This window comes from Coenobita brevimanus, chromosome 60 (assembly GCF_032717465.1).
Source record: "Coenobita brevimanus isolate Jiangsu-jjx chromosome 60, ASM3271746v2, whole genome shotgun sequence".
Taxonomy (NCBI): Eukaryota; Metazoa; Arthropoda; class Malacostraca; order Decapoda; family Coenobitidae; genus Coenobita; species Coenobita brevimanus.
The window spans coordinates 36,606,380-36,622,356 of NC_137013.1; the positions used below are offsets into that span (position 1 = coordinate 36,606,380).

The 15,977-nt window shown below is 40.9% G+C and overlaps 1 protein-coding gene across 1 annotated transcript in view; it reads right to left on the bottom strand.

The window, feature by feature from the left end:
- The window catches only part of LOC145403372 (RNA-binding protein RO60-like), a 41,158-nt gene extending 27,730 nt beyond the window's left edge, over nucleotides 1–13,428 (bottom strand). The window contains exons 1-5 of the mRNA XM_080275157.1: nucleotides 13,350–13,428; nucleotides 10,804–11,042; nucleotides 9,833–9,986; nucleotides 7,716–7,874; nucleotides 1,235–1,359 (exon numbers count right to left, since the gene is read on the bottom strand). Coding sequence (XP_080131283.1) covers nucleotides 1,235–1,359; nucleotides 7,716–7,874; nucleotides 9,833–9,986; nucleotides 10,804–11,042; nucleotides 13,350–13,428 — 756 coding nt within the window. The remainder of the gene's footprint in view (nucleotides 1–1,234; nucleotides 1,360–7,715; nucleotides 7,875–9,832; nucleotides 9,987–10,803; nucleotides 11,043–13,349) is intronic.
- Between the last annotated feature and the right edge of the window lie 2,549 nt (nucleotides 13,429–15,977).

The following is a 15,977-nucleotide window of genomic DNA, read 5'->3' on the forward strand; positions in this document are numbered from 1 at the left end:
CTTGACCACGAGAGAGGGTGTACAGGATATTTTTCTCTTATGGCGTCTCTGGCGGATTCCGATAGTGACGAGTTTATTCCTCATGAGGATACTTATTTAGATGTATCAGATGATGATGCAGCAGTGTCTGATGTGCCAGTAGATGACTGTGATCCTGAAAATGATAGCAAGGTTGATGTGAGTGAGGAGGAGGAAGAAATTAGTAGCGAGCTTAGTGACACTGCACTCTCGACAACAAGTGGGTCAAGGTCGCCATCACCATCACTTCATGCTCAGCTTAAAAGGTAAATAAATAAGCCATCCATCTGTGTAGGACATTTTTTTCAAGCCAGTTTGTACAGTAGTTACCTGGGTAACAGTACGTCAGCATAAGATATGTAAACTTATATATCATAGTGATTTATTTTATAATCTTTTTTTTTTATTACCAACATCATGCTGGGTTTATGTGTTCATCAGTATACAAACAAATCACAAAGAGTGAATAGTTTCGACGTAGCAAGAAATAAACACTACCCCTCAGACTACGGGAGGGAGAGCTATCAGGTCGGAATGGGGGGTAAATGTAGTGTTTACATTGGGGGGAGGGGTCGGTAAAGAAGGGGTTAATACTTTACACTCCTTTTCACATGCATTCGCCATTATCAGGCTCGCTGCGAATATTTGGTCCACACAGCCTCTGCCACTTCAAAATCCATCCATTTAATACTCACCAGGTCCTCTGATATATTCCTCACTTTATGGTAATTCTTTCACATAACTTTCCTACAATGCTGAACCGACTTACACTACAATAGTTTTGCACACACTTGCGTCATACCATTCTTCCACTCTACTGGTACAGTTCTACTCATGCAAACTTTCTTGCATATGTGCATCAAACACTTTATTCCAATCTCTCCACTACACTTCATCATTCCTGCATATACAATACCTCGTCAACCATGAGGGTTTCCATTTTTCAACAGTTTTACAGCATTCTTCATTTCCTGGCACCAAAGTTCTTCTCTGCTCACCACCAAACCCAGTTATATTTACAGTTGATCTGATCTCACCAAAAACAAGCTAAAAAAAAAAAAAAAAAAAAAATGCACTACAGGGTTTTAAGCCTGGCTGATCAAAGACTGTTATTGTGCTACCCCAATCTGTCTAATCGAGCAAACCCATCAACTGCAAACTCCAACTGCCCCTGAAGAGCTGTCCCATGCAGCGTACAAGTGCAATACAGTGGTACCTGAGGATGTCCATCCTTGTCAAGGGCTGAAAGAAGTTCAAGAAGCTGGTCATGGTCTTTCCCCCTGTACTGCTCAGTGGTGCGGTTCAGACCCTGGAACACGTAATGCAGCACCACTTGTGTACCTGACAGAGATGACAACACACACATTATAAGACATTATGGAGAAAGTATATAAGAAGGTGAGTTAGGATGCAACACATTATAAGACAAAGTGGAGAAAGCACTCAAGAAGGTTAGTTATGTGGACAGACATTTTATGACAAAAAGGAGAAAGGATATGGGGTTATTCCATGCAAATGTCAACCTTTAGTGTCAACCTCAGAACTGATCAAAAATATATAAATTATGTATCATTTTAATGTGTAAACATTGAATTTCATTAATCTGGACAGAAAAAGTTTCTAAAATGTCTACTAAGAGTGAGCTGTAAAAAAAATGTCATACCATGTCACTGAAGAAAAATTCATGCTGAAATTAGTTATTTTCTTATCATCATTGGTCCAAGTATTCATTTGGAATGTTGTTACTGTATGAACTTTTACCGAAACAGCATCTGTTTGAGTTGTAACTGTCACTACAATTGTTTACATACATTTTGCAGTCCCACTGTGGCATGACCCTGAAGTGGAAGTACAGTACTTACAAAGTTATGCGATTTTTTTTTTTTTTTTTTTTTTTTTTTTTTTTTTTACCATACACAGCTTATGAACTGGATAACACTAACATAACTTTATACAGGGTGTCCAAAAGTTACTGTGCAGTGAGAAATTTGTAATACATAATCTCGTGTGGAATCTGGCCTGCTAAGTCTCCAGAACTCACTCCCCCGGATTTTTATCTCTGGGATGCACTGAAGGGATGGGTTTACGAGAACAATCTGCACACTCTGGAGGAGCTGAAGACGGCAATTATCCAACACATCGAACAGATAACTCCCGCCACCCTTCAGAATGTGTTCAACAATATGCAGCGTCATGTGCAGACATGTCTTCAGGCCTCTGGGGAGCATTTCCAGCATTTGCTGGAATATCCTATGTAAAACTTCATTTTTATTAAAACTTTACTTAAACCTTTTCCACTGCATAGTAGCTTTTCTGACACCCTGTAATACAAATAGGCATCATAGTACCTTACTAATGTAGCCCTGTGATATCTCGTAAGAGACTCTGGCATGCCATATGCTCCATCACACGTTACATGCATGGCGTGAGGAATGTTACCCGAAAATGATGTAACATTTCTCATGCACAGCTTTAAAAAAGAAATCACTGCAGTTACACTGAATTACAATTACAAATTCACTGTTTGCAATTTAGTATGTTACCTGCTAGCTTTTCTTCTTTTCAGACTGTAAAATAAACCCGTGGGATGTGCGAAGTGGCTTGGGGTTGTTTGTAGGGGTAAATGGGATGGTGACTGGATGCATGGGGTGGGCTGGGTGAGTGGCTGGATTGGTGGGTGGACAGAGAGAAGTTGGTAAGTTAGGTTTGGATGGGATGAGTTTGGTGGATGAATAGGGTTCAAATGGGTTGGTGGGATGGTAGGGTAAATGGGTTTCAGGAAGAAGGGTGGTTGGACAAGTAAATAGGCAGGTGGGTCAGTGGGAGGAGTGGTTGGACAGGATGGATGGGTTCCATGGGTGAGATGTGCAGTCAGGGTTGGTGAGCAGCCAGGGAGAGATGGGTGGGTATGGTAGGAGGGCTGGGTGGGTTGATGTATTAGATGGTGAGCAGGGTGAGTGGCATTCGTGGGTGGGGAAAGGTGGGTGGGATTCGTGGGTGGGGAAGGGTGGGTGGGATTCGTGGGTGAGGAGGGTGGGTGACAGTGTGGGTGACCATTGTTTGTGGCCAAGATGGGTCATTGGAATGTGTGGGTCACCAGGGTGTGTGGTGACAAAGAGGGTCGCCAGGGAGGCTGAGGAGATTGTGTCGCTGGGGTGCTCTGTGTGGGTGGTTGGGTCGGTGGGTTGGGTGGGTGGATTCAGGGTGAGTAGGTGAGTGGGTAGGTATCTTGGGTGGCAGTGTTAGATGAGCTTGGTCTGTGGGATTCGTGGGTGGGCAGGGTGGATGGCCGGGACTGGTGTGCTTGGTGGGTCACACAGGTGGCTTGGAAGGGTGAGTGTTGGATAGATTGAGTGAGCAGGTGGATCAGTGGATATGTGGCTCCCCACATGACAAGGCAGGTGAGGGACTTTTAGGGCTAGTAGTCATATAACTTGTAACTTATTATTTAGATTTTAGTATACCATTTAGATGATACTGAATAAATATTTGGAACTACAAGCTATCTGTCGACGGGATCTCACCACCCGCACAGCTGGAAAGTTTTCCCTTGGCACATAATTTTGCATCTCCATTTCTGATTTGACACAAACTCAGGATGTAAAACACAAACAAACAAAACCAGCCAGCCAACCTCACAACTGAAAACATTACCACTTTGCTTGCTTAACAACGCAGGTGGTAAGTCAGAGGAGCGGTAATGTTTTCAGTTGTGAGGTTGGCTGGCCGACTTTGTTTATGTGTGGGTAAACAAGATATCTCATAAACAGCCTGAGCTATCAACATGAAACTTTCAGGGTATCAAGATATGGCCAGAATCTTGAATGAGTTTGAAAATGGGGACTCAGGGTCACCAAAGGTCAACTAGTTGACCTTTGGCAGCCATTTTGATGACTTTGACTTTGACCCCACGTGCCCAATTTCAAACTTGTCTAAGAATTATGGTTGATGGGGATGCCCATCATCCACTCACTCAATGTAGAGATGCCGTATAGTCTCTACACTAAGTGACATGCCAAATGGTTTCCCGTACCCAGGAAACCATTTACTACACTGGGTGGTAACCTTATGACTAGGGTTTTGGTTGGACTAAGTGTCCCCCAGATTCCCATCTAATATCATTTAATCATGAGAAATGTTTCAGACAGCCAATGTTTTGGATACCTCTAAGATTTTGGCCATATCTTGATACCCTGAAAATTTCATGTTGATAGCTCAAGACATTCATGAGATATCTTGTTTACCCACATACAAACAAAGCCAGCCAGCCAACCTCAAAAGTGAAAACATTACCACTCGACTCACTTCCCAACGCAGATGGTAATGAAATTCTATACAGCAGGGTCATTCTTGAAATATGCTAAAACCTCAGTATAATTGCTTTTAACTGAACTGATTGCAGATGTTTAAGCATAATAACAGGTACACCTAATAGTAGAAAAAATTATACTAATATTTCCTACGGAAAGACGTATGAGAGAACAATGCTTCAGATCACTGATTCATCTGCCTAAAAAATCGGTGGTTTTGTGGGGGTAAGGAGGGGCAGTTTGGGGGGGGAGGGTAGAAGTGTGCAATTACCCTTTCCTCTGGTGGCAGACTACTCTGTCTCCTTATTAGTGTTCATGACTGTACTGGTTCATTATACAACCAAGAAGTTGTCTAAACATTATGTTGCAGTCACAGAGTCAGTGCCTGAAGACGGCATGATCAAAGTTAATTGCTTTAGAAAGTGTGGCATTAATAGAGTGAGTCATACTCAGTTTCATTTCCCTGACTACCCAGACAGAGATGAGATAGCAGAGGACATGGTTGTGCAGGCTTTTCCAACTCCTCAAGTATGAAAAATGGTACATATATTCAATGAGGTGACTTTTCCCTCCTAGATCAACTAATCTATGTTGATGCCATGTTGTTAATGTCACTTGAACATGGTGACATCACTTAAACAAGAATTGTCGTTTGGTTAGTTTATTATGCAAATTTTACATCAGTACACATTTTGTTTATGTTTGTGATATTTACTATTACTGCAATCATAATAAAAGTTGATTGTACAATCATACTTCAATAAAAATCGCACAAGTATCGTTTCTCACTTTTTCTGAATGTGTGAGACGGTCATGTTTTCCTTAACAGCACAACATTTATTGGGAATAATCAAACTTCCTGGGCATGGTTATGGTCCTTATCTATTGAAATATTATTGGTATGAAGCAAGGACTTTTATTTATACAAAGTACAACAGGGGGTAGCATTGCCGTAACGTTCCTCACGCAACTTTCGAAAATCTATATAAAATCAAAATTAAAACATAAATTAGCGGTAGGTGGGGATGCTCACCATCCACTCACTCGATGTAGTGCTGCTCTAGGGTGCCTGCCCTTCCACTCTTCATTCCTTTCTTTCCTTACTTCTTCTTCTGTACTTCTTTCCTTCATTCTTTCCTCTTCCTTCTGTCTATGGTGACTCTACACTGAGTGACAAGCCAAATGGTTTCCTGTACACCAGGAAACCATCTATTATGCTGGGTGGTAACTATATAACCAAACTTTGGTGCCTGGTGGTTTATTGGGTAATTAAGGTGCTCAAATCGGATTCAACCTGTGCAGGTTTATATCCAAGGGGTGATTGAGGTTTATTGCTCAAACAATGGCACTCAGGGATGAGTGAGGATGGTCACTCTCATCTTAAATGTCAGGACCAACTTGCCTAGCCCCAGGCTCCTATGCTTCTCATGAGGCAACACTGGATTAGATGATGAATGAATGAACGAACACTCCGACTGTGGTACGATGTGTGAAGTGTTGTAATACAGCCTGCAAGAGCCATTTGTTTATACTGCATACTTCTACAAATATGAAAGTGTAGTTCAGTAACTTGTCTCCAAATGTAACATTCCTCACAATGGAATGACCCTATGATAGCCAGAATGGACACATCATGGGACAGTGGAGAAAGTACATAAAGAGGTCAGTTATGGTGCGACACCTTTTCTGCACTATCGGGAGCATCTGAATCTGGAGCTAAGTTACTCAGTCCAAACAAAAACCTTTATTCCAAGGCTGACTGCACATACTACTGGAGACAAAAATATCACCCCATTCTTCAGTTAAACAATTAGGAAACTATACAAAATATTCATAAGAGATTGTTGGCTCCAAACATCACATTACTGGATTCCCTAAGTCACTGTTTGCTGTCTTATATCATAATGCAGCAAACCAATATTTATGTCTGCAACTGTACAATGCCTACAGGGGATTAAATTGTTAAAATACTCTCCTGTAACTTTCAATTAGACCATATATCTGATCTGACATTTCCAATGATTCAACACCATGTTGGAATGCTATGTAACATGTGAAACGCACCGTATATGCTATAAAAACAAAAACATTGAGAAACCACCAATCACCCCAGTCAGGATACTGTTTATATGCATTATATAGTGCTTTTCAAAACCAAACAGTTGCCTTAAAACATGAGAATATTGTGATGCTGCAGCTAACATCAATAATGACAGTTTTCCCTGAAAAGAAATGGACAAATTATACCAGCTGCCTTACCACAGTTAATCTTTTCACTATGATGACACCTTTTTATTTCATTTTTGCTACCATCACTTTTTTTTTTTTTTTTTTTTTTTTTTCCAGAATGTGAATGAGGTTGTGTGAAGATTGGGTAAAAATAATTTCCATTGTTGTTTGTGTGGGGGTGCCCACCATCCACTCACTCGACGTAGTGCTACTTTAGGCGTCTGCCCTTACCTCTCTTCCATCCTCTTCTGTCTTTCTTTACTTCATTCTTTCCTCTTCCTTCTGCCTACGGGTGACTTTACACTCCCTCTTCTGTCTTTCTTTCCTTCATTCTTTCCTCTTCCTTCTGCCTATGGGCGACTCTACACTGTGTGACAATGCCAAATGGTTTCCTGTACACCAGGAAACCATTTACTATGCTGGGTGGTAACCATATAACCAAATTATGGCCCCTGGTGGTTTAGTGAGTAATTAAGGCACTCTAATCGGATTGAGCCAGGGCAGGTTCATATCCATGGGATGGTTGGGGTTTGTTGCTCATGAAATGCCACTCAGGGATGAGCGAGGCTGGTCTCTCTCATCTTAAATGTCAGGACCAATCTGCCTAGCCCCAGGCTCTTACGCTCCTTATGGGGCAAAATAAGATTGGGTGATGGCTGGATGGATGGTTTCTGTATGGAGTAGTCTTTTATTCTCTTCCTGCTGCCTCCAGACATCTTATTCAGTTCAGGGCAAACCTCTCATGATAATGAGTTAATACATTAAGTCCTTATTATAAGCTGCCTCTTTGACACTGTTTGTTGCAGCTTAACTCACAGTCTCACAGTACGTTAAAAAAATTCCCAGTTAAAGCTTCATTATTACCTGTGATGTGGCTATGTCATTTTCCTCCAATTAACAACAACAACTGTACAAAATATTGTGAGATTTTAGAACAAATCTCTTACTTATAACACGGTCTGCCCATACAAAGATGTCATATCCCTTGATATTCTTATGTAAGCTATTACAGGGACATGGCTATTAAATATCAACACAGTTTGTATCAATAACACACAGGAAGATATTGAGGTGTACTGAAAAGAATAAATTACTAACACAAAGGTGTTATGTAAGTCTATTATGCAACTTACAATACAACCTGTAAAGCTGTCCTACCTATAGGCATGTCACTGAGTTTGAGATGAGCCAGCCTGATGACGTCCCTGTGAGTCCAGCCGTGAGCACTGGCATGACGTGTCACCTCAAGGGCCAGACGGCTTGGCTCCCACCCCATGTACCATGACACCACCGCACGACGCAGCCCGCGGCCCCAGCCTGACCACATATAATATGGTGAATTTCATCCACAGCAAGGGAGCTAACTGTCATCCTAAAGTTTTCCCCACAAAAAGGATAAGTAAATAAGTAACCATACCTCTTTCACTCAAAAATATTAAGAAATATATAAAAATATAAAACTGTTTATATCGTGTGTCATGATGAATCATAAACAATGTGATCTTTGACCACAACTACCAAATTATCATCATTGCCATAACATTATTTACCACTAGAAACCAACCAAACAAGTTTTAAAAAGTGCTAGGAGAAATATTTCATATGGCAACCAAGATTAACTGCTGTCCTAGTCTCAGACATGTTAAGGGATTATTGACCCTGCAGTAAAACAGTTCCAAGACACTCATACCCAATGGCTAAGTATTTATTTTTTATCATCGTCGTCACTGCAGACATGTTAAGGATTACTGACCCTGCAGTAAAACAGTTCCATGACACTCATACCAATGGCTAAGTATTTATTTTTTAACCAAGAAATATTTCATCCCAAGTTATGAGGATTACCTTAGTACAAGGAAATCATTCTGAAAAAATGGTTAAGAGCCAATCCCATATTACACCTTTGAGGTAAAGGCCATTTATTCTTAAATAATACACAGTGGCCCAGGATATTTAGGAGTAGATGACCTGCATACTCCCATTCATGGCCCTGTATTTTTATCATTTTTTTTAAAAATCCAGTCTCCTGGGGTTTGAATCCATGCACAGTAACAGGGCTGTCACTTTAATTTGGTCATTCTAATACTCGTTGCATGCTTCTTCCATCATGATGAAGGATGCTTACCCCTCTCAATTCAACAACTGAAGGACAATGGGGGACATGTGAAGTTGCCTACCGCTAGAGGCCACCACCATTAACAGTTTGTCCGTCTCGAGTAAGTGTTAAATTACCATGATTTTTTTCTGTTGATGTGAGAACCTGTGTGGCAAAATACATCATACACTATTAAAGTACTGAAAGAGCTTCATAAGAAAAGTATAACAGAGGAAAATACATTGTTCTCCTTGTTTTATTTCCCCAAAAACGAAGCCCAAATTTTGAAAACCTGGCACTTATATATGTCTTTTTGTCGTTTTTAATGGAGGTGCTACGAAGCTGAGTTAAAACTTGCCTCCTGTAATGTTCAATATACACAGTAGTTTTAGCCAAGCACTTGTTTTGTTTGTATCAGTCTCTCTTTTGGCAGAAATTGAATGATGACATATTAAATTATTCTATATCATCCAACTGAGCTCAGAAAGTCAACAACCCATGATTTGATATAACTTATTTGAAAGTGGTGGTAATGCATTTTCCAAAAAGGATAAGTCATGTTCAGATCTTGGAACGGGGACTGTCCCTGAGCTTGGATGGCTGATGTAGAATAATTTAATACATCATCATTAAACTTCGACCAAAAGAGAAACTGACTCAAGTAAAAGAAGTGCTTGGCTAAAACTACAGTATAAACTGAACATTTCAGGATGCAAGATTTAACTCAGCTTTGCTGCAACTTCATTAAAAACAACGAAAAGAAATATATACAAGTGCCAGGTTTTCAGAATTCGGGCTTTGTTTCTGAGGAAATAATTCAACGAAAGCAATGTATTCTCCTCTACTATATTTTTGTTACGAAACTTTTTCAATACTGTACTTCTATAGTGTATGATGGTATTTTTTCACACAGGTTCTCCCATCAACAGAGAAAAATCATGGTAATTGAACACATGCCGGGGAGAGAGAAGCTGTTAACAATTTCCAGAAGTCCCCCATGGTAGTCAAATGCAAAGGAAGATGTGACCAGTGACTGATGTGACTCATTCTTACCTCATAAGTAAGGCTCAAATTAATTCATGCAACCATGACTTTGTATTCATGTTCTAGGAGTGACCTAGTTCCATTAAGTACAAACCAACTGACTACTGACCACCAAATGCCTTGCATACAACCATACCTGCATGTCCACCCTTCTTGGCAATCATCTTAGAGAACTGGATGAAGAGGAAGAAGAGGTGTGTGTTGGTGCACAGTTCTCGCACAGCTGAGTGGGCTTCTGTTACTAATTTCTTCTGCTCACTTTGCTTGGATGCCACCGCAAGACAAAGTACCTGAAATTAGGAGTTGAGTGATCCATCCATCTATCCATCATCAAATCCTAAGTTACCTCAAAAGGAGCATAGGAGGCCAGTGCTAGGCATGTACTGTAGGTAAGATGAGTGACCAGCCCCACTTGTCCCTAGGTGGCATTACATGAGAAATAAACCCCAACTACCCCTTGGATATAAACCTGCATTGGCTCAATCCGATTGGAGTGCCTTAATTACCCACTATACCACCATTCACCATAATTTGGCTGCATAGTAAATAGTTTCCTGGTGTACAAGAAACCATTTGGCTTGTCACTCAGTGTAGAGTCACCCATAGACACAGGGAAGAGGAAAGAGTGAAGGAAAGAAAGACAGAGCAGGAAGTGTAAAGTCACCTGTAGGCAGAGGGAAGAGGAAAGAAAGAAGGAAAGAAAGACAGAAGGAAGGAATGAAGGAAGACAGGAAAGGGCAGACACCCAAAGCAGCACTACATCAAGTGAGTGGATGGTGAGTGCCCCCACCTACCACCAAGAAATATTAATACATGTATATAATTCAGACAGACTACATATAGTACTCATGTTAGAAACAGTCCCCACTAATTTACTGGCAACATGATTTCTTTTCCTAAGCTGAATATACTGTAATTATCTGATGGTAATATAATTTAGACAGACTACCTACAGTGCTTGCGTTAGAAACCATCACCACTAATTTACTGACAATCAGATTTCTTTCCCAAAACTGAATATAATTATATGATGGAACATGAATGAAATAAAAAACCAAAGGGGTTAAATAAAAAAGAAATCCTCATAATGAATGTGCTATGACTCACTAAGACTTCCTTGTCAACATAAGGTAGCTGACTATAGGCCCTGAGTGTGTCAAGGATCTGGTCAGCATGGCCTTCCTCCACCAGCTTGGGTATGACAGCAGTGGAGGCCAGAAGGGCGTCCACTGGAGAGGCAGCTCGAAGAGTGGTTTCTGCGGGCTGTGACGACCCTTGACTTTTTCGTTTGTGGCTTTGGCGCTCATTAAACTGGAACCAGTCCACCAAGTGCCGTGCCAAATGGTCTGTGGGTACCAGAGCATATCATCATCATCATCATCATCATCATCCCAACCACAGTTCCCACCCATAAAACAGCTTAGTGATTTTCAACAATATGTCAGCTGAATGTAACATATGAACAGAATGTTTGAAGGCAGAGAGCTGAGTTGCCACATTACATTCCACAACCCGGTCTTTTTCAAAGACAGGTCAGCTGAGTATATAATATTTAGACAGTAAGCAGGCAGATTAAGGCAAGAAGTGCTTACAGTAAAGGAACTGATGTTATATGTCAGCTGAGCACAAAACATAAAAACTGGATGCAGCAAGGCAGAGAAAAGAAATGTCTGAGAGTGATGTATAGTAACTGGTGACATTGTGCGAGATTAGTACCATCATCCATCATCCAATCCTACATTGCCCCATGAGGAGCGTAGGAGCCCAGGGCTAGGCAGTTGGTCTCGACATTTAAGATGAGAGTGACCAGCCTCACTCATCCCTGAGTAGCATTACATGAGCAATCAACCCCAACCACCCTTTGGATATAAACCTTCACTGGCTCAATCCAACTGGAGTGCAATAATTACCCACTAAACCACCAGGTGCCAAAATTTGACTATATGGTTACCATCTAGCGTAGTAAATGGTTTCCTGGTGTACAGGAAACCATTTGGCTTGTCACTCAGTGTAGAGTCACCCACAGGCAGAAGAAAAAGGAAAGAATGAAGGAAAGAAAGACAGAAGAGGGAGTGTAAAGTCACCCGTAGGCAGAAAGACAAGGAAAGAATGAAGGAAAGAACAGAAGAGGATGGAAGGATGGAAGAGAGGAAAGGGCAGACACCCGATAGCAGCACTACATCGAGTCAGTGGATGGTGAGCGCCCCCACCTACCACATATTACCAGGTATAATTAATATGGATGTACCAGTAATGCATGAACACAGAGACAAGATGCGTTTGCATGGGGTAAGTCATGCGGTAATGGCAAGATCTATTGCTACATAGGAGACTGTAGTGGAACACTATAGGAGTGAAAACTGGCACAAAAATGAATGGGCGATTGTGAAGGCAAGAGAGATATGCAATGATGGAGAGATCATAATGTCAGCATAGTAAACACAGATAAAAAGACAGATAAACAAATAATATATATATATGGAGTCAGACAGATTAAGAAAAATCAACATATAGGGTGACCCAAAATGAAGGCAACCCATAACACTAGGAAGATGTAGGGAGCAATGGTTCCAGCAGGATGGGGCCACCCCACACACTTCAAACCAAACAACAATTTGGGGATAGAATGATCAGTAAGAGTGGGTCCCACACTCACCTGACTTTAATCCCCTACACTTCTATCTATGGGGTTATCTGATGGATTATGTTTATGAAAACCACTCCCAGACAATCAATGACCTTAAAACAGAAATCAGGGCCAACATCAGAGGTATCCCACGAGACGAGTGTGTTCGCAAAATTGACAATTTCACGCGCCACATTCAGGGGTGCCTCTGACATCGAGGTGGTCGTTTGGAACACATTTTGGAAAGGTCATATAAAGCACACCATTTGAAATGCAGAACCCAAACTTTCTGGGCTGTTTTGTTATCGACTCAGCTTAACATGAATGCAAAAATAAAGCAGATCTCTTATCAGTTGTATATAGGACACACACTTTCATGGGTTGCATTCATTTTGGGTCACCCTGTATAACAATAATGTCAACATAAAAGACAGATACTGACAGAGACAGACAAATAAGTACAGGAAGGCTTACTGGATAAACAGCTAGAGAGAATACAACTAAGCAACATACTTCTACTGAATAAATATCTCAGATATTATATATCCACTATATACATTACTAGAAAACTTAAGAAGTTATTATCAACCACAAATATATTTCAAAATGTTAAATCTTTCATGTGATCTATTCTATGTATTGGGAAGAAATGGCAAATCAGCATTATAAGAAGCAATCAATTTTTACTAGCCAATTTCTGTGAAGCTTAATGGCAAAAAATGATGGCAAACAAGCCTACTAACAGAATGAGGAATTGAACTGTAATGAACTTTCACACTGCAAAAAGTCCTCATTATGTCACCTTAATGTTGTTTTTGCTGTTATTTCCTCAGAAAATAAGAGAAATAATGTCACCAATACCTATAAAGCTGATGTATTAGCTCCCCTAATTTACAGCACTGACCATATGGAAAAATCTGTGATTATTCAGTACTTATCCCTGACACATAATGATGAACACCTGCATCATTTGACAGAGAACAGTATAACACCAAGGTTGAAAATGAAAACTAAGGCAAGATCAAACCTCCATAGCAGGTGTCAGTGTTGGAACCAGTAACCAGCAGCTGCTTGAGGCTGGCCATGCTACCATCCTCACCCGACATTGTTCCAAACACACCTGGATAACAACACCTTGATGACTATATTCAATCTGTAATAAGATGTAAAGACAATACAAATAAAAATTCAGTATTTTACAAAGAAGCCTCATTAACTAGATCAAAGATGCTCAACTCTCTGAAGAAGGGTCAAACTTAACAATCAGCAAACCTTGGCTGACCTCATCCTGCCTATAGCTAATGCAGTGCATTGGATGCGAAATGAGCACTGAAACTGTCCACCGACAATAACACTCATAAGCCATTACACCAGTCTGATTATTCATGTAACAGAATTACTGTTGTTTCACTAACTATTAAAACAATGACATGGATTTCATTTAATAGTACACACGAGACACTGAATACCAGTGTCTAGAAAACATATCAAAATGGGATAAAACTGTATTAAACTGGACACTCCAACTCCTCACCCAACCCTAGAGTGGGAAAGGAGGTCCAGATGATGTTGATGATGATGATGATGATGATGATGAACAGATTTATGTAGGGTGGCCAGAGAAAAACTGCTGGCAGGTAGTAAGAGGCCTGAAAAGCACTGGCTGGGCACCCCTGACATAGAGCAGTGTTTCTTGATAACTGCCTTAACTGTATATACTTTTCTATCTGTCTATGAGCCTGTGTAGGTTTATATCCATGGGGTGTTTGGGGTTTACAAGGTATTGCTCACATAATGCCACACAGGGATGAGTGAGGCTGGACACTCTCATGTCAGGACCAACTTCCCAAGCCTCGGGTTCCTACACTCCTCACGGGGCAACACAGGATTGGGTGATGGATTGATGGATGGACTATCTATAGTCAGACACCATAATCCCGTAATGGGTGGCCGTTTCACTTTGAGTTAGTTGTTTTACAGGGAGGGGAACTAACCCTCCACCATCCCACTTGTTGACACGTAGGGAACATGTACCGGTTAGTTATATGGTTACCACTCAGTGTTGTGAATGGTTTCCTGGATTATGGGAAACCATTAGGTTTGTCACTTAATGTAAAGCCACCTGAAAAGGTGAGAATAGTAATAAAAAGTGACAGGAAAGATGGAAGATATAGGAAGAGAGCAGGGTTGACACAGGAAAAGAATGACAGAGGCCAACGAAGAAGTAGGTAGCACTGCATCAAGTGAGTGATGCCTGCTTCTTCCTTCACCTTTAAAATAATTTATTTATATAAATTGTTTATTTTTGCTAGTGCCAGATGATTTCATTCAGCTAACACTGTCAACTGAATGTTAGATATAGCCCTCATTAACACCTTCACTACCAGGGTGAAGTGGTTTGACTTTTTTTTTTTTCTTTTTTCCTTTTTAATGGAAGTGTAAAGTTCCTGAACGACCGTATAACCTCCCATACCCAATCAGTCTTAAGCTGACCAAAAGCAGGCAGGACTTCAAAACATAGGGGACTTTAATGTTAAACAGAACTGTTTACTGGTAACCCAGCCACTGCCAGGGTGTTCTCTTAAATAAAATAAATAGTTTGCTAACTACCAGTAGAAAATATAACATATCACTAAAGCTATTGATGGGGTTTATGGAGATTACACTGGTTTACAAAAAATTTGAGGCAAGCATGAAATTAGGTGTTCTAACCTAATTTTGGGGTGTGATTTCAGATTCGAAATCCATTTTCACCCATCACCCCTAGTTTTTGAGATATACTTGTATACATGTACAGACATGTATACATATAGGCATAGACCCAAAATATTTGCCAGAAATCCATTTACTGTCCTATTGTCTTGGAACTTAGTTTAAAACGCGCACCACAACAAGGTCAAACATGTGCATTGTGTGGCTGGGAACACCAGTATCTTACTAGGGGTCTAGGAGCACATTCGTGCCTGGGAAACAGTGTCCAAGAAAATCCTGTGGTGGACATGAACAAGGTGCTTCTTCCCCCTTTTCATATCATGGTTGGCCGTATGAAGAATTTTGTGAAGGCCATGGACAAGGATGGCACTGCCTTCCAATACCTGTGCACTCTGTTTCTAGCTCTCATTTCTGCTAAGCTCAAGGAGAGCATCTTCGTTGGACTTCAGATCTGGGAGGTGCTGAGGGATGAGGTATTCGGGGAGAAGCTCACCTTGAAGGAACCGAGAGCATGGGAAGCATTTAAGTCAGACTGCCATGGCTTCCTTGGTAACACACGTCACTAGATTACCAAGAGCGTGTCGAGAAGTTGTTGCAGGCTTATCAGGATATGGGGTCCCAGATGTCTCTCAAGATTCACTTTCTCCATTCCCACCTCAACTTCTTCTCCCAGAACCTAGGAGCAGTACATGACGAACATGGGGAAAGGTTCCACCAGGATATTACTGAGATGGAGAGCAATTACCAAGGCAAGTGGAACCCCAGCATGATGGGGGACTTCTGCTGGATGCTCCTGCGCGACATCCTGGAGGCAAAGTATACCAGATCGTTCAAAACTCACTTCTGACTGTCTGTAGTACTAAGATGTATATTTATGCTTATTTCCAAGTAATAGTAATATTAAGTTCTGTCAGTGTTCTGTGTCTGATTTGTTTCGTTCTGT